General features: G+C 42.3%; 1 protein-coding gene and 1 non-coding gene across 11 annotated transcripts in view; both read right to left on the reverse strand.

Annotated features, from left to right (window-relative positions):
• EML6 (EMAP like 6) overlaps nt 1-18,927 on the reverse strand; it is a 290,298-nt gene that overhangs the window by 138,798 nt on the left and 132,573 nt on the right. For all 10 annotated transcript variants that reach the window (XR_011255673.1, XR_011255672.1, XR_011255675.1 and 7 more), the window contains 2 exons: nt 17,299-17,484; nt 14,998-15,133 (listed from right to left, as the gene is read on the reverse strand). Coding sequence is in view for 7 of the 10 variants with exons in the window: in XM_069583321.1 (XP_069439422.1) it covers nt 14,998-15,133; nt 17,299-17,484 (322 nt within the window). In the remaining 3 variants the exon portion in view is untranslated. The remainder of the gene's footprint in view (nt 1-14,997; nt 15,134-17,298; nt 17,485-18,927) is intronic.
• TRNAY-GUA (transfer RNA tyrosine (anticodon GUA)) lies at nt 6,544-6,615 on the reverse strand. The gene has a single exon. It is a non-coding gene; the product is annotated as a tRNA-Tyr (tRNA).

The following is an 18,927-nucleotide window of genomic DNA, read 5'->3' on the forward strand; positions in this document are numbered from 1 at the left end:
CCAAATCTCACAGATACACAGAACAGATTGGTGATTGCCAGGGACTGGGGTGGACAGCAGGCAAAATGAGTGAAGGTAATCAAAAGGCACAGACTTCCAGTCGTGAAGCAGGGAAGTCCTGGGGGTGTGATGTAAGCATTATGTACATGTACAGTTAGCAACACTGTAATGTGTATTTAAAAGCAGCCAAGAGAATAGATCTTAAATGTTTTCATCACAAGAAAAAAATTTATAACTATGTGTAGTGATGTTAACTAAACTTGAGGTTATCATTTAGAGACAAATATATTATACACACACACATCATATGTCAACATTATTTTATATACCTGAAACTAAGGTTATAGTTCAACTGTATCTCAATAAAAATGATACATACACACACATATTATACATATACACACATATATCTCAGCAATATGCTATGTATTTTAACTGTTACCTGTCAGGGAGTGTTTAACAGGAGATTCCTACCTGCTGTTTCTCACAAGTCCTTTGTTTCTTTTTAAGCGGAACAGCATGCTGCTCCCAGGAACTGGGGTCATGGTGTGAGACAGGCTTGAATCTCCTTTAGTAAATATTCTCTTTATGACAAAACTGCTTAGTTTCGATCCCCTTTCTTGAGACACGGATTGTCTCCTGACGTTGTGACCATCATCATCCCTGTTCCCTTGGTAACGGTTACTGTACATTTGGTTCTCTGATCTTTATCATTGACGAAAGAAACTTCTGGTACTACAGCCTATATATACTCACAGAAAAATCATTAAAGCACCTTTGCTCCATCAGAGCTTGGGTCCCCGTGTCTTTCTTTCTTTCTCTCTCTCTCTCTTCCACTGATTGCTTGGAGCACAGAGACCCATCTTGCTCACTCTCCTGCCCGGGCTTCTAAGACTCTTTCGAGAAGGCACCCTGTGCCTTCACCCCACCTAGAGAGGGCACCCGGTGCCTTCGTGAGAGACACAAGTTCTGTGTCAAGGATTTATTGGCTTTCTGCATAAACCAGGGAGTATCAGCCTCTTTCTCTCTTTCACTTTCTTATCGTCGCCTCCGGACCGCCAGGTTCTGGTCCATTAAAGGACCCCAACAGTTATCAAAATATTCAAACCACAATCCCTTTATGATTCCACTGACTGTGCTAAAGACTTACCTTTCCAAGCAGACCTGGCACCCACAGCTCCACTACAAGCATGAACAGGTGAGTTCTCCCCATGGCCTTGAACTAAATGGCTTGAACACAAAATTTCTCCCTAAGAACCACCAGTGTACAAACACTTTTCTCCCACCATCCCCACTATTTTTTAACTTCCTGTTTGGGGAACACATTCAGAATGTTCAAGAATACTATAACAAGCAACCTATCACATGGAATTGATACGTTAACATTTTAAAAATATTTGCTTTGTCTTTAAGAGGTTTAGAACAAAGAAGAACCTTCCACCCCAGACTAGACTGACAAAGCAGTCAAGCTATGCAGCACCTAGCTGTATATTCAGACTCTGCCCAGGGAGCTCTTGGATCCTTAGAAGAGCCTCAAGGGGCCTGGCAAGGAAACCACAGGGAAATGAGAGATGAGAGGCAGAGTCTAAGGATCCCACTGCTGCTTTTCCCTTAGTAATTCACAGGCTGTGTTTTATAGCAGATTTCATTTTAAAAAAGGCGTCCACTGAACCAACCAGCATAAGGGAGGAGCTTTAACATGTAGCAAAAGCAATGAAGTTAAACTGATATGGATTGTTCCTGACTATATGTAGGGGCAAGGGAGAAGGAGAGAGAGCCAAGGGAGGAGTCATCTCATTTTCATTGTTTACAACATAAATTTAGTGAGCTGTGAACATTTTCCCTAGAGACCAACTCAGGCTCTCCACAAAAAACTCAGTTCTTCAAACCGATAAACTTGATTCTGTCACATCAGACAAGCGGTCCCAGGGGTCTACCTACAGAGACAGACGAGACGCTAAGCCACTCTCACTTCCAAGAGAACTATTTAAAATGGGAATTGCTTCCTAAGGACACCTCAGTGGGTAGAGAGCTGTCTTCCAGTTTCCTAGTAGCGCCCTGTTTTCTTCATTTCTGAACCTAACTGCTGTTGTGCAGGTCAGACTAGCTTTTATGCGCACACTGTGGAGAGGCAGGTTCCTAACAAGGTTCTGATATGTAGGTCCCTGCTCCCGTCCATCCAGGCTTGGTTTTAGCTTCTCTGACACAAATGCAGAGAACGGTAACCTAACCACAATTTCCAAGCTAGGCTGGCCGAGGTGACCGCTGCACTGGGAAGGAATTAAGCTGTCCTATCTTCTGCTCTGGGAGTCAGACAAATATAAGGCATTATTTGGAATATGGTCAGAAATTCACCAAGAGTGAAAAGAGAGCCAGGGAAAACCATCCTAATTATTTCAAACTGTAGAAATTCTCTCTTCTTATGAAAAAGTGTGTGTGTTTCAGAGGAAGGCGTTTTGGTGAGGGGTGCACATTTTGAATTCAATGACCTCCTCTGTCACTAGCTCCACTGTGAGAAGTATGGGGCTCTGGCCTGTGCTTGGTTCAGACAGCCAGCAGATGGCAGTATAGAGCAACCACCCACTTCAACAGAAAAATTCTAAGGCTAACATCAAATTCACACCAGCTCTTTGCCCAGATTTTATATTCAGACCAGGAAGTGGAAAACAGTAACTTTTCAATCTTCTCTGTGACAGTCCTGAAACCTGGGCATGGGGAGATCTAATCCATGAGTATCATGAATATCAACACAGACCTAAAGGACATGGCTTATTTTTCACTAGTTCATTGAACAGTTAAGTACATGGACTGGATTTATATCCCAGATCTGTGACATGGCAAGTGTTTAATCTTTCAAATCTTTGGCTGCCCCACCCGTAACCTGGAGAGAATATTAGCACTCACACATCACAGCACTGTTATGAAGATTCAGGGCAAGCATGTATTCAAACACTTGACCCAATGTCTGGCACTCAGTATCAATCTGTGTCTGGCACTCAGTATCAATAAGTATGTTATTGTTGCTGTGATTTCAACCAGCAGGTTTTTATTAGATTCACATCTCCATGGAGAACAGCTTGCTGTGTGTGTGGTCAGAGAGTGTCCCCAGGCCGGGGTCAGCACCAGGAGCTGGGAAGCTGCTGCTGTGTCCTCCCTGAGTCTGTCAGTTACAGCCCTGGGTTACAACATATTTGTTGTGTTGTTTGTTATCATTTTGATATGTTAGTATTGCTGACTCTCAGAAGGAATGGCTGTATCTGACACACAAAGAAAACTTTAAAATGCTTTTTCCTTAATTATTTGGCCCAAGAAGGGAAGACTGGCAGTGGGGAGGGGAAGGGAGTTGGTCCTTATTGTTGTTCAGTCACTAAGCTGTGTCCAACCCTTTGTGACCCCATGGGCTGCAGCACGCCAGGCTCCTCTGTCCTCCACTATCTCCTGGAGTTTGCTCAAATTCATGTCCACTGATTCGATGATGCTATCTAACCATCTCATCCCAGTAGCATATTGGACACCTTCCTACCTAGGGGGCTCATCTTCTGGTATCATATCGTTTTGCCTTTTCATGCTGTTCATTCTTGTGGCAAGAATACTGAAACGGGTTGCCGTTTCCTCCTCCAATGGACCACGGTGTGTCAGAACTCTTCAGTAAGACCTGTCCATCTTTGGTGGCCCTGCATGGAATGGTTACTAGCTCCATTGAGTTATGCAAGCCCCTTCACCATGACAAGGCTGCAATCCATGAAGGGGTGGTACTTATCGGTGCTCTTAAACCTGGTGCGCTGAGGCCTGATATATGGTAAAAACCAAGAACAGTTGCTCCAAACCTTACTGTTCATCAGAACCTACATGGAAAATGTTTTTAAAACATGGATGCCTCTATCCCACCCAGAGATTTCTCTCAGTTGGTCTGGAGTGGATCAGGGCATACTTATTTTTAGCTCCCCAGGGCTGAGAACCACTTGTTGAGAACCAGCCGAGAACCACTTGTTAAGAACCAGTCACTACCAAGCTGTTCTGAAGCTAGAGTGTGTTCTCAGCCTTTAGACAGACTGTTGAAAATTCAGATTTCTGGGCCAATTCTAATACAGTGGTTCTTCAGCCAGATATTGGAAAACTACTGTAGTAGATTAGAAAGCAGAAGGCCTGATGAGAAGATAGCCAAAAATAAGTGCAACTTTGAGAAATCTTTTCTGAGTCAAACAAGCCAGTCCTGTAAATGGGCAGGAATGGTTCTCTCAGATACTCCAAGCCCTGCACCCAGAGCTTTGCACATGTGCCTGAAAAGGCTATGGCAATTCAAGAGGAGGCTCTTGAACAGCACGGGGCCCTAGGTGGGGACAGTAAATATCTGTTGAATACACGAGGAAACCATAGCACAGACAGTTTGCAATATTTGCCCCAAGTCCCAGAGTGAGCAGGTGATAGAGAGAAGATGAGGCTGCAGGCTGTGCAAGTCTGGGGTAAACTCTCTTCTCCAAAAGGGTATTTCCCTTCTCGGTGGATGCACCCCCAGGACATGGTATCAAAGGTCAAACAAGACAGGGTGATGGCCTTCTACTAGCCTTATTAAAGGTGCAATATTAAGGAGTGCCCCAGGTAAAAGGCAATATAAGGGTGAGCAGGAGACAGATTACACTCCAAAGGAAGAAGGAGCTTGATTATTGGTGTGTGGATTTATTGCTGGGCTGTCTGTCCTTTTCCATTGAGGTTTGTTTCTGTTTTTGTGCCAATACCATGCTGTTTTGATTACTGTAGCTTTGTAGTATAGTCTGAAGTTAGGGCACCTGATTCCTCCAGCTCTTTCTTTCTTAAAATTACTTTGGCTGTTTCAGCTTTTTTTGTGTTTCCATACACATTCCCAGGTGGCACTAGTGGTAAAGAGCCTCCCTGCCAATGCAGGAGACATGAGAGATGTGGGTTTGATCCCCAGGGAAGATCCTCTGGAGAAGGGAATGGCTACCTACTCCAGTATTCTTGCCTGGAATAGCCCATGGACAGAGGAGCCTGGTGAGCTACAGTCCCTGGGGTTACAAAAGAGTCAGACATGAATGAGTGACTAACACTTAAATTCTTAAATATAATGAAGAATTTCAAGATGGTGACAGCAACCACTAAACCGAGTGTAAGACTCTTCAGAGCATGGAGCCATGTGCAACGAGGCAGATCTCATGCTCCAGGAGCCAGCCCTGCCAGGAGACCCCAGGGCTATTGAAGGAAAAATGGGATGCTACATGCAGTGTGTTTAAACAAAGCATCATGCAGAATACTGACGTAAATTGCAGCAATATCTTTTTTGATCCATCTCCCAATATAATGGAAATAAGAACAAAAAAACACACAAATGGGACCTATTTAAATTCAAAAGCTTTTAAATAACAAAGGAAACAATAATAAAAAAAAAGACAAACCATAGACTGGGAGAAAATATTTGCAAATGATGTGACTGACAAGGGATAAGTTTCCAAATTTTACGAACAGCTCATAACACTTAAAAGTGTCAAAATAAACAAATCAACAAATGGGCAGAAGACGGAAACAGACATTTCTCCAAAGAAGACATACAGATTGCCAAGAGGCACATGAAAAGATGTTCAACATCACTAGTTATGAGAAAACTACAAATCAAAACTACAACGAGATATCACCTCACACCATCCAGATTGGTTATCATCAAAAAATCCACAAACAATAAATACTGGAGAGGGTGTGGAGAAAGGGGAACCCTCCTACACTGTTTGTGGGAATGTAAATTGGTATGGTCGCTATGGAGAACAGTATGGAAATTCCTTAGAAAGCTAAAAATATAGCTACCATATGACCCTGCCATCCCACTCCTGGGCACATATCTGGAGGAAAACAGGATCTGAAAGGATACACGCACTCCAATGTTCACTGAAGCACTATTTACAATAATCAAGACACGGAAGCAACGTAACTGTCCATCAACAGAGGAATAGATAAAGAAGAAAGATGTGGTACATTTATACAATGGAATATTACTCAGCCATTGAAAAGAATGAAATAAATCCACTTGCAGCAACATATAGACCTAGAGATCGTCATATTGAGTGAAGTAAGTCAGATAGAGAAGGAGAAATATACTATGACATATCTTATATGTGGAATCTCAAAAGAAAATGATACAGTTACTTACAAAACAGAAAGAGACTCACAGATGTAGAGAACAAATTTATGGTTGCTGAGAGGAAGGGACAGTTAGGGAGTCTGATATAGACATGTACACATTGCTATATTTAAAATGGATAACCAACAAGGACCTGCCGTATAGCACATGGAACTCTGCTCAATGTTATGTGGCAGCCTGGATGGGAGGAGGGATGGGGGAGAACGGATACATGGATATGAATGATTGAGTTCCTTCACTGTTCACCTGAAACTATCATAACATTGTTAATAAGCTGCTCAGTCGTGTACAACTCTTTGCGACTCCGTGGACTGTAGCCTACCAGCCTCCTCAATCCATGGAATTCTCCAGGCAAGAATACTGGAGTGAGTTGCCATTTCCTTCTCCAGGGGATCTTCCCGACCCAGGGATCGAACCTGGGTCTCCCGCATTACAGGCAGACGCTTTACCGTCTGAGCCACCAGGGAAGCCCCATAATCAGCTGTACCTCAATACAAAATATAAAGTTAAAAAAAAAACACAAAGCGCCGTGAGTCTGTGACATGAAGTGTCCACAGCCTGCTGCTCCTGTCTACAAAGGCTCTCTGTCTGAGAACTTCCAGCAGATATTCTTTACTAAGCCCCTGGCTATTTCAAAATCCACTTCACAGGATCCCAAATCCCGCAGCCTGAGGAATTCTGAAGGATCACACAGCCTCACGGAACCCCGGAAGACAGAAACACTTGTTAAGCTGTCTCCACTCCAGGGAAGGAATACCCAGGCTGGTTTTCCAAGGAGGCTGGCTCACTTGGAGTGTTTACAGGGGACCTACTACCAGAAAGAACCAGACAGTCAGCCTTTGCTTGTCTGACACCTCATTCCATGTGGAGTCTGAACAAACAACGGTATATGTGCCAGTGGTGGCACACCTAACCACCCTCAGCTCTCACATGTTCCTCTCCAGGGCCTCCGCTTCCTCAGAACAACAGCGACGTAACAGGCAAACCCCAAAGGATAAAGGTGAGCAGGCAGGAGAGAGGTGATGGAGGTGATGGCAGTGGAAGTGAGCCATCAAGCACCCAAGGGAGCAGGAGAATCCCAGAAGATACTTGGTTTGTCTCTCACATCAACAAGGCTGTTCTCAGATGTGAGAATCAGTCCTTTGAACCTTCTATCCCAGGGTTTCTCAATCATGCCACTGTTAACATCTGCGGCCGAAAAATTCTTAGTCGAGGTGTCTATCATAACTAGTTGTTGTTGTAGGATGTTTACCAGTGTCCTGTACTCGGGAATGCCAGTAGCACCCACCCAGGAGACAACCAAAAGTGTCTCCAGACAATGCCAAATGTCTTCCGGGAGATAAAAACACCTTGACTGAGAACCACTGGACTGAATGATTCTCAGTGTACTCTGAAGAAGAAGAATGGTATTGAGAATAGGCAGTGTGGAAGAGTTACCTGGGCTCCCACCTCTAATCCTGCCCCACTTCCTGCTCCAGAGCAGGTGCAGCCCTGACCGTGACGCTCACTCCCTGAAGCCTTTCTATGACCTCCTACTGCTGGTCTGTGGGGGCCAGGCTTGAACACAGCAGTTATCTGTTCCTCCCTCTGCAGCCTCATCACCTGTCATTCTGTGCTCCAGGCCCACAACACACTCTTCATTTATTTGTCTGTTTTCAGGGTACCAGCCTGGGCCAGGCGCTGTTCTCAGAGCTTAGGAGGTATCAGGGAACAAAGAGGCTCCTGCCCGTGTAGAAACAAACAGCCACACACATAACAAACAGGCAAGTTATATGGCTTGTTGCAAGGTGAAGAGAAGATGTAGGACGGGATCAGGAGTGCCGGGGTCCTGGAGGTAGAGTGGCTTCTGATTTTGAATAAGGTCATCAGGGCAGCTTCAGTTGAGTGAAGGCTTTAAGGAGAAGGGTGGTGATCATGCAGATTCCTAGGGAGAGGGCTGCAGGCAGAGGGAGCAGCCTGGGAGCGTAGAGACGGGGCTGGGAACAGGAGCAGCCTGAGCAGAAGGCAGAGCAGAGGGAGAGGAGTGGAGGGGGACGGGCTGGTAGGCCATCCTAGGGATGTGGACTCTTTTTCTGAGGAAAATGGGAATTGTGGCAGGGTTTTGAGGAAATGTGAGCTGGCTCGTGTAAATGTTGAACAATTCCCTCCAGCTGCTATTCTAAGAATAATGGCTGAAGCAGGAACACAAGTTACAAAGCAATTGCAATAGCCTGTGTGCAAGATGGCGGGAGCAGCAGAGACAACGAGAAGGGGAGGGGCGTCTCGTATCCTCGAGACTTCAGGCTCCTTCTCTTGCTCAAGGCTGAGGGAATGCTGCTTGACCTAACGCAAGATATCGCCAGACTCGGAGTTCATTAGACACAGCAATAATTCAATTAATACGTGTTGAGAGTTAAAACAAACACACCAAAAACTCCAATAAAATGCCCAAGGCAGACTTTTCAGAAGAGCCTAACCAGTTCTAGACATGTATCTGACACTTAGTAGATGTCTAATAAATGCTTAATGAGTGGATAAATGAATGATGCATCTTATACTGTGTGAATAATTACTGTACTCCTTTAGACATTCTCATTTATAACCATTAACTCCAAGTATTTTATGACCATAGATGTAATTCATTTTGATTGCCGTGCATTAACACTTATTTTTTGTTTTTCTTGCTACCACTATAAGTCACTTAAGCTTCATTATGTTACCCAGATCACAAATTTGTTTTAAAAATGATCAGACTCAAAGTGAACTTTTGTTGAGTTTGGTGTGAGACTTGAGTTAGAGCCCTGCTGCTGCTAAGCCTACGATTAGCCTGATACCAGTGGCCTTGAGCCTCATCCTACTCAACATACGCTGAGAGTTTCACATGCTGACATTGTGTGGCACTGTCTCTCCCAGCATGAAAACTCCAGACCTTGATAGTCACTGAAAGCTATATTGGAGGTCCACCATCCCATACGTTTGAAATTTTTGGAGATAGGCACATTTTGGAAATATGAAAATTCTGGATTTTGCTCTTGCGATAGACCCAGTGGAGTCTGGGGCAGCATCTTGAAATCAAATATTTCTGTAGTAAAGCACATGAATATTTACACATATGAAGACAATACACAGCTTCATCTAAGTGTGAGTCAAGTTTTGCTCCCAAATTAGTTATAAAAAATATTTTGGAAAAAGAAAGGCTATTGGACCCTTACTTTCTACTAGATGCAAAAATTACCTCAAAAATGGATCAAAGACCTAAATATAAGAGCCAATACCATAAAACATTTATAAGAAATCTTCATAAAATTGAATTTGGCAACACACCAAAGGCACAGGTAACAAAAGAGAAAAACAGATAGACTGGATCACATCAAAATAAAGGCTTGTGTGTCACAGGACATGATCAAGAGTGAGAAGGCAACATATACAATGAGAGATGTTATTTACAAGTTATATATCTGGTAAGGGATTAATATCTAAGATATATAAAGAACTCTTATAGCTTGGCAACAAAATAAACAACTTGATTTTTAAATGGTCAAAGGACTTGAATAGAAATTTCTCCAAACATAACATACAATGGCCAACAAGATTATGAAAGATGCTCAACATCAGAAGTCATTAGGGAAATGCAAACGAAAACCACACAGAGATACCACTTCATACATATCAGAATGGCTATTATCCAAAACCATAAAGAAAGCATTGGTGAGGATGTGGAGAAATTGAAATCCACATGCGCTGCTGGTAGGAAAGTAAAACTGGTACAGCTATTATGGAAAATAGTATAAAAGTTCTTCACAAAAAAATAAAAAATAGAAATACTATATGATCCAATAGTTCACTTCTGGATATATATCCCAAAGGCCATAGGACTGGAAAAGGTCAATCCTCATTCCAATTCCCAAGAAGGGCAGTAGTGAAGAATGTTCAAACCATCAGGCGACTGCACTCATCTCCCATGCTAGCAAGGTCATGCTCAAAATACCTCACGCTAGGCTTCAGCATTATGCGAACCAAGAACTTCCAGACATCCAGTCTAAGTTTAGAAAAGGCAGAGGAACCAGAGATCAAATTGCCAACATTCACTGGATCATAGAGAAAGCAAGGGAATTCCAGAAAAACATCTAACTCTGTTTCATCGACTACATTAAAGCCATTGTGTGGATCATGACAAATCGTGGAAAGCTCTCAAAGAGATAGGAATACCAGACTACCTTACTTGTTTCCTGAGAAACCTGTATGCAGGTCAAGAAGCAAGTCAAACTCCGTTTGAACAACTGGGGCTTCCCTAGTGGCTCAGAGGGTAAAGAATCCACCTGCAATGGGGTAGATCTGGGTTCGATCCCTGGGTTGGAAAGATCCCCTGGAGGAGGGCATGGCAACCCATTCCAGTATTCTTGCCTGCAGAATCCCCATGGACAGAGGAGCCTGGTAGGCTACAGTCCATGGGATCACAAAAGTCAGACACGACTGAGCAACTAAGCACAGCATGGAACAACTGATTGGTTTAGGATTGAGAAAGCAGTACAACAGGGCTGTCTGTTGTCACCCGGTTTGTTTAACTTATACTCTGAGCACATCATGAGAAATGCCAGGCTGGATGAGTTACAAGCTAGAATTGAGATAAGCAGAAGAAACATCAACAACTTCAGATATGTGGGTGATATCACTCCAATGGCAGAAAGCAAAAAGGAACTAAAGAACCTCTTGATGAGGGTGAAGGAGGAAAGTGAAAAAGCCAGCTTAAAACTAAATATTCAAAATAACTAAGATAATGGCATCAAGCCCCATTACTTCATGGCAAATAGAAGGGGAAAAGGGGGAAGTAGTGACAGATTTCCTCTTCTTGGGCTCTAAATTCACTACAGATGGTGACTGTGGACATAATATCAGAAGACCACTGCCTCTAGGCAGGAAAACTGTAACAAACCTATGTGCTGAAAAGCAGAGACATCACTTTGCTGACAAATGTCTGTATAGTCAAGGCTATGGTCTTCTCAGTGGTCACATACGGTTGTGTGAGCTGGACCATAAAGAAGGCAGAACACCAAAGAATTGATGCCTTCGAACTGTGGTGTTGGAGAAGACTCTTGAGAGTCCCTTGGACTGTGAGACCAAACCAGTCAATCCTAAAGGAAATCAGTCCTGAATATTCATTGGAAGGATCGATGCTGAAGCTGAAACTCCAATATTTTGGCCACCTGATGTGAAGAGCCAACTCACTGGAAAAGACCCTGATGCTGGGAAAGACTGAGGGCAAGAGAGGGGGTGACAGAGGATGAGATGGTTGGATGGCATCATCGATTCAGTGGACATGGAGTCTGAGCAAACTGCGGGAAACTGAAGGACAGGGAAGCCTGGCGTGCTGCCTGAACAACAGCGAGAAACACTGTTCTACAAGAATTCACTCCTTTCAAAGGGCTCTTTGTTTCCATTTTGAAGCCGAGCCTGAAGGTGGAGGAAAAGCCAAGACTTCTCGTGAGGGTAATTGCTGGGGGGCATAGGGCAGGAAAGAGTGAGACAAAGTACCTCCACAGTTCTGTCCGTTCTTTCTTCCTCTATTTCCCTCTCCCCGCCCTCTTTTCTTCACTCCCCTTTCACCCACACTGTCTGCAAATGCTCAGAGAGCCAAGGGCATGAATGATATTGACAGGTTGAAACTGGACCAGAAAACTGTATACATTTTAACTACTTTCAATCCTCACCTACATATTTTAATCCTTACTCTTATGCTGGGGCTCCCACCTCACTCTGGCCTCACTCATACCTTCAGATGCCTTAGAGTGTGCCCCAGTACAGGGCGGCCCGGGCAACTGCCTCAGGGAACAGCATGGAGGGCCTGTTCTGAGATATGCAAAACAGTTTCTGAACTCGACAGCCCCCTGCCCTGCTTCCGTGTGATGATGGCACCAAGGCCCACCTGAAGGCAAGAGGGGGTCCCTAAGGTGATTCAGGATCATGGCAGGTTTCCCCTGCAAGGGCCTGTCCACACAGGCTCAAGAACTAGATGAGCTGAGAGTGAAGAGTGAGCCAGATGTGGGGTTGCTATCAACACTTCAACCAGGAGCCTCTCATTAGTTTGACTCTAGACATTTATTCTGCTTTATGCTAAGGGCAGGAATAAATGTCAGCAACTCTTTGGGAGTTTGATAGTACATAGTGTGCTCCTGTTACAGTGCTGCCAAAAGTGTGACAGGCAAAGGCATCACTGAAAGTGAGGATGCTACATGGACAAAATTTTGTATTTCAGTGGCTAGAACTTACTTTAACAAGTAGAAAATATATATAAATAAAATATTAAAACCATAATTTCATGGATATTAATTGCCCATGAGGAGAAGTAAAATAAAGGAGAGAAAGAAATGCATTAACATTTATTTAAAGTAAAACATGAAGTAAATAAGAGTAGCAGTAATGAGCTACAATTACAAAAATTAAGGTGGCAGGAAAATGACACCCATTCTCACGGCTCCCTTGGGCCCAAACTGCAGTGTGGTCTATACAATCCTGTAAAAACACAGTCCATTGCTTTTCCTGAAATACAGGCTATTGTCCCTCTGGTTATCCACCTAAAAACACATGCTAATCCCCACCTACACCCCCGCCCTGATCAACTGTAAGTCCAGGCACCACAGGCCCCACCTATGAGGTGCAGGCCTGCTGAAGGGCCTACTGTCCGCTGTGCACCACTGCATCAGCTTTGATCTTGGCCAAGCGAGTCTGTATGGAAAACAGCTGAGACTGAAAGAAAGTAGCAAATGTCCCTGACCATCTTCCTTTGACTATGGGGACAGGAGCTGACCATGGGGTTGGCAGTCAATACAAACCCCCAGCTATACAGATGCTTGTGCTGAACCAGCTCATGAAATCTCCTCTGGGAGCCCAAAGTCAGGGACTGGGTATCAGGTAGAAAAGTATAGCAGGGTAAATATGGCTTCTGCCCTGATCCCCACACTTTAAAATTTATACTTTAACTATAAGATAAAACTTCTGGATGAGCTGGCCAAAGTGATTGTCAAAAAGGAATCATTATTTCTGGCTTTCCTTGTGGCTCACGTGGTAAAGAATCTTCCTGCAATGCAGGAGACCTGGGTTTGATCCCTGGTTTGGGAAGATCCCCTGGAGAAAGGAAATTCTACCCACTCCAGTATTCTGGCCTGCAGAATTCCATTGACTGTATAGTCCACAGGGTAGCAAAGAGTCAGACATGATTGAGCGACTTCTCTTTCTTTCTTACTAGCATTGTTAATGTTGCTCTTATGGGCACTTACTTGTTTAGGTCTGCCCGACGTATTTTTTGGGATAAAGTTTCCTTGGCCCATGCTCTCCAACAGAGAACTTAAGGGCCTTGACAGTCTCCGTGTCCATGCAATGAAGTGGCCACTAAATTCTACAACCTCTTGTATCGACCCCAGGGTCTTGTACTCAGGAAAGTATCCACATCAGGATCCTGAGCAAGAGAATAGCAATCCAATCTCCAGGTGAACTGACTGTGAACACATTTCTTTTGTATTTCATAGATATTTAAAGAATCTGGACTCTGGGCACATATAGGAAGTACAATGACTAGTTCACTTCCCTGTTGCTCAATTTTTAAGAAAGTTTTGGTTGAAAACAACATTATTTAAGGAGGATGGCTGAAGCATAGCAATCCATGCACTCTTCTCTCGGTCCTCTGGAATCTACCCCAAGCCAGCAGAGAGCTCTGAGAATGGCCGCACCATTTGGTCTATGGAAGAACCTCTGTGGCTACACTGCCATCAGCCAACATAAGATGGGGTTCATGAAAAACAACGAGGTGAGTATCAGTTCACTTCAGGCTTTTGGACGATGTTGGGTCTCATGGCACAGAGCCCCATCTAGGAAGATTCTCAGGACTTTCTCTCCCATCTCAGCACTGGGAGTAATTCCCCTTCATTTGGGCAATGAGTAAGTTTCCATCTTGCTGATGCCACAACTCATGATACTAATCACCCTTCCCTGAGTGCTGGCCACAGGGGCCATGAGCCATCGGAGGCCCACCTGGAGCATCTGAACAGAGTTCCTACATGAGCTCAGTGGATTAACATCATTTGTGACTTCATCTTATCTTTCATATTTACATTTTCTACTTTAATCTCTCAGTCCCAAATTCTATCATGAGAATTTTAAAAGATGTATATAAACTGCTTTGCATTTTCTGGTACACACACTTAACATACTGTAATAATAGCCAACATTTACTGAGTGCTGGCTATGTACAATGACTTACTCTAAGCACTTTGCAAGTGTGTTTGATCCTCATATAACTCTATGAAGTTGGTGCTGGTATTATGCTCATTTTGCAGATAAGGAAACTGAGGCCCAGAGATGTTCAGAAATTCAACCAAGGTCTCAGATCTATCATGGGTAAAACTTGGATTTGAACCCGAGCCCCTGACTCTGAGCCCATGCCCATGCTCCTACTGCTACGGTAGCTATTCCACTAAAGCTATTTTTTTAAAAAATAATTTCTCTTGTTTTTCCTTTTTATTTGCTTTTCAGAAGCTGCATGCAGTTACATTTAGGGTCACTAACTTGTTCACAAATCCCCAATTTTATAACTTAAAGTCCCAGCTCCCAGGACACCACTTGGTAGTTTTTACCATTACGCTGTTTATCTTTGCAGCAGGACCACAGGGAGTACCTGCAGCTACCTTTGTGAAAATTAGGAAAAGAGGTATCCATTTACTTTCAACATATTTTTTATCTTGTATTCATTACATTTATATAAACTGTCTTAAATCCTGAATGGAATAACATGGGATAAGAGAAATATAAATACAGATTTCCACACTGTATTTAACACTTTACTAGGAGCTATCGGTAAGTATCAATCCATGCATTACCTTTATATCCTTGTTCTGTCTCCCTGAGATCAATTTTGGTTATTGGTTTGAAATCAGTATCCCATAATCGTATACATCCATCTCGTCCACCAGTAGCAAAGCCTTCTTCACAAGCATACATGCTGAAGATTCCAGCCTGTTGATTAAGGCACATAATGCTGCAATCATTCTGAATAGTCATTATAGTTGGATCTTGATAATTAAAATATAAAACAAAAACAAAACAAAAATGAAGACAAATCCTCTGTTCTCTATTGAAATCCTGGCAATAGAGCAAGTAGCCATTTGTAACATCCATTTTAGCTAGATTAAAAATTCATAATAACCACCAAAGCAAACTAGTTCAAGTGCTCCTTTGCCATGATTAAACAAATGATGGATTACAAAAAAAGTTTTAAGAATTCCTTGGCTGAAGCAGACACAGAAATAATAAATTTCTTTCTGTGACAACTGGTCATTATAAAGACAGTGGTGGAGGTGTTTCATATAAGCGAAAGCTGCTCAGTCGTGTCCGACTCTTTGCAACCCCATGGACTATACAGTTCATGGAATTCTCCAGGCCAGAATACTGGAGTGAGTAGCCTTTCCCTGCTCCAGGGGAATCTGGGATCTTCCCAACCCAGGGATCAAACACCAGGTCTCCCTTATTGTGGGCAGATTCTTTACCAGCTGAGCCACAGGGGAAACCCAAGAACACTGGAGTGGATAGCCTATCCCTTCTCCAGAGGATCTTCCTGACCCAGGAATCAAACCAGGGTCTCCTGCATTGCAGGCAGATTCTTTACCAGCTGAGCTATCAAATTCCTTCCCAAAACAAGTAAAGATATGTGGGCCAGGAACACAAACACTTCTATAGGTACAACAGAAGAAATACATCCCAATGAGTTCAAGTAGGCACTATCTGAGCCTAAATGAAAGCATGCTGCTGCTACTGCTGCTGCTAAGTCACTTCAGTCGTGTCCGACACTGTGCGACCCCATAGACGGCCTCTCACCAGGCTCCCCCATCCCTGGGATACTCCAGGCAAGAACACTGGAGTGGGTTGCCATTTCCTTCTCCAATGCATGAAACTGAAAAGTGAAAGCGAAGTCGCCCAGTCAAGTCCGACTCTTAGCGACCCCATGGACTACAGCCTACCAGGCTCCTCCGTCCATGGGATTTTCCAGGCAAGAGTACTGGAGTGGGGTGCCATTGCCTTTTCCGAAATGAAAGCATAAGTTACTCTTATGTTAGCTTGTTAAGCATCAGCTGAAGATGCTTTTCACATCTGATATGGTTTAAGAACTTAAAGCTGCTTTTTCATGGGAAAATGTGCTATAAGAGTATAATGTTGACATAATATCCAGTGTAAAGAGAAACCAGGTTACTAAGGCGGGTTCTTTATGAATGAGGACCAATACTGACCTTTTAATTGTTTCAAGAGCTGTTTCATAATTAGCAAAGCCAAGAAAATTGGTCTTCAACATATGAGAAAGATCTAAAATTTCATAGTTCCTTTACTAAGAGTTGCTTAAACTTGTTTTCATGTTCACAGTAATACAGCATCAATTTGGAGGCAATAAGTTAAAGGTCTGCTGAGTCTCTGATATTGTTTTACCAAATTTCCACTTATTACAACAGACTTTACCTTTCACATCATCTCCCCATTCTTCTGGGATTTCACTCTATCATCTGTAGATACAGCAATGAAATTACTTTACTATATGTCAAAATTGAGTGTAGTGTCTCAGTATTAAGTTTGTCCTTGTTCTTACAGAGCAGACCATCAGAAGAATTTATCAATGGTTTCTGTTTGCATTTTAAGAACTTGTGGTGTGGATGCGGACGTGACACTCCCTTACTCGGGGTGAGGAAAATCTACCTTTCTAACCACTATAAAAATAATAGTTGTCTCCATCATGTTGGCCACAGGCCAGCAGCAGTGACATCATTCCAGATCCACTGAGTCATTGTATGTATTTTAACAAGATCTCCAGGAGATTCGTAAACATGTACAAGTTTGAGAAGTGCTGGTCTAGAAGATGAAACTGACAATGAAATACTTCTAGTTTCTCTGAAACTGCTGCTGATAAATTACACTAATCAGCCAATTCATAGAGGTAAAGGCTAATTAAGTTATCATGCTTTTGAAATATTAAATTCTTCTAAGTGAACAAAAATAATTAGGGAAATCTTTCATGACTATTGAGTATTCAGCAGAATTAGCTAATACTAAAGCAACAGGGGAAAAAAAAACACAGAAATTTGTGACATTAACTTATTTAATAAGTAATTCACAAATTTCCATACAGAAATACTTACACTATGTGCTCCTTGAATGGTACGGACTAAATTGAGCCCTTTCCAGACATAGATGTCGCCATTTAAAGCACCAGAGTAGGTGATGTCTTCTTTGGCACATGCAAGGCAAAGGATGGTCTGAAGATCCCCAGTTTTGCCAAATATTCCTCTTTTTGCAGTCAGGGCATTTCCACATAGTGTCCAAAACTAGAACATAAGTGATAAATAATCCAAAAACAGAGTATTCTGATGCATCTCACTATTGGTATTATTGGGTAATGTTTCAATACATTTTACATAATTCTCTATAGCTGAACTATAATAGATATACAGGCTTCTCGGGTGGCTCTAGCAGTAAAGAACCTGCCTGCCAATGCAGGAGACATAAGAAACACAGGTTCGATCCCTGGGCTGGGAAGATCCCCTGGAGAAAGTAATGGCAACCCACTCCAGTATTCTTGCCTGGAGAATCCCCATGGACAGAGAAGCCTGGCAGGCTATGGTCCATAGGGTCACAAAGAGTCAGACACAACTGAAGTGACTTAGCACACACATAATAGATATACATAATTTAACTTGTTTTGCTATAACAGTAGAAATTGTAAAACATTTTAGCCAACTACTAGCAGTAAAAAAAAATTGTAACAGTACTTTTTAAACTTTCAAAGTCCCCAAATTCCAAAACTTTGCTAAATGTTTAGTGTTCATTTAATACAAAATGCCAGTGTTCTCAGAATTGGGATAAAATGGATGAATCATGTTTTTGTTTAATTTCTTGCCAAATTAAAGCACTAGGGTAGGTTTATCATAGAGAAATTTAGAAACAGAAAAGTAAAAGAGGAAAATTGACATTATTCCCAACATGTCAATGTATCTTCTAGGTATTTTTTGGTGTATGTATATGTTTTTAGAAATAATTTCTAATTAAAATGATACAAATTTTCAAGTAGAACCATTACTCAGAAATATGTTTTTAAATATTTTATATTTCATATAGTCAAATAATTGACTAGGCTTTTCCATTTTAGCTGCATAATTTATTATGTAAACAACCATAAGCACAAAGGCTAAGCTACTTTATAGATGGTAGCAGGAAGACTTCTATGGTTATGTAGAAATTAAATATTTCACTTTGACACAGTTTTTTCTCAGTATGTGAATTGGTATAACTTTACTGCGATGTACACATGTAGCCTCACAATTTATAAAGCCTCTTTACACATGTTTAGTTATTTTATCTTCATAATATCCTCACAAATAGGCTGACAGATATTATTATTACACTCATTTGGAAGAGAAAGAAAGGAGGCATAAGTGACTTACCAAAGGTTCAATAGGAGTTATACACAAGAAAATATTAAAATATTTGTCTTGAGAACTTTAAATATAATAAAGAAGATATATACAAAATAAAAAAAGATCATTTTAAAGCAGCATATTCTGACTTACATATAAGTGGTGAGGAAATTCTAAGACAGAGAACCAGAATTCTCTGGAAAGAGCAAGAATAGGATTTGAAGCAGTGGTGAGGAAGACACTGCACTGTGGTTTAGGAGAGTAGGGTTAGTTACATGGAGGTGACAGGAAATGTGTGAGCAAAAATCAGAGGCAACCTTAACATCTGTGCTTGCAGAAGAGGACAAATAATGG

Source organism: Ovis canadensis, chromosome 3 (genome assembly GCF_042477335.2).
Source record: "Ovis canadensis isolate MfBH-ARS-UI-01 breed Bighorn chromosome 3, ARS-UI_OviCan_v2, whole genome shotgun sequence".
Lineage (NCBI taxonomy): Eukaryota > Metazoa > Chordata > Mammalia > Artiodactyla > Bovidae > Ovis > Ovis canadensis.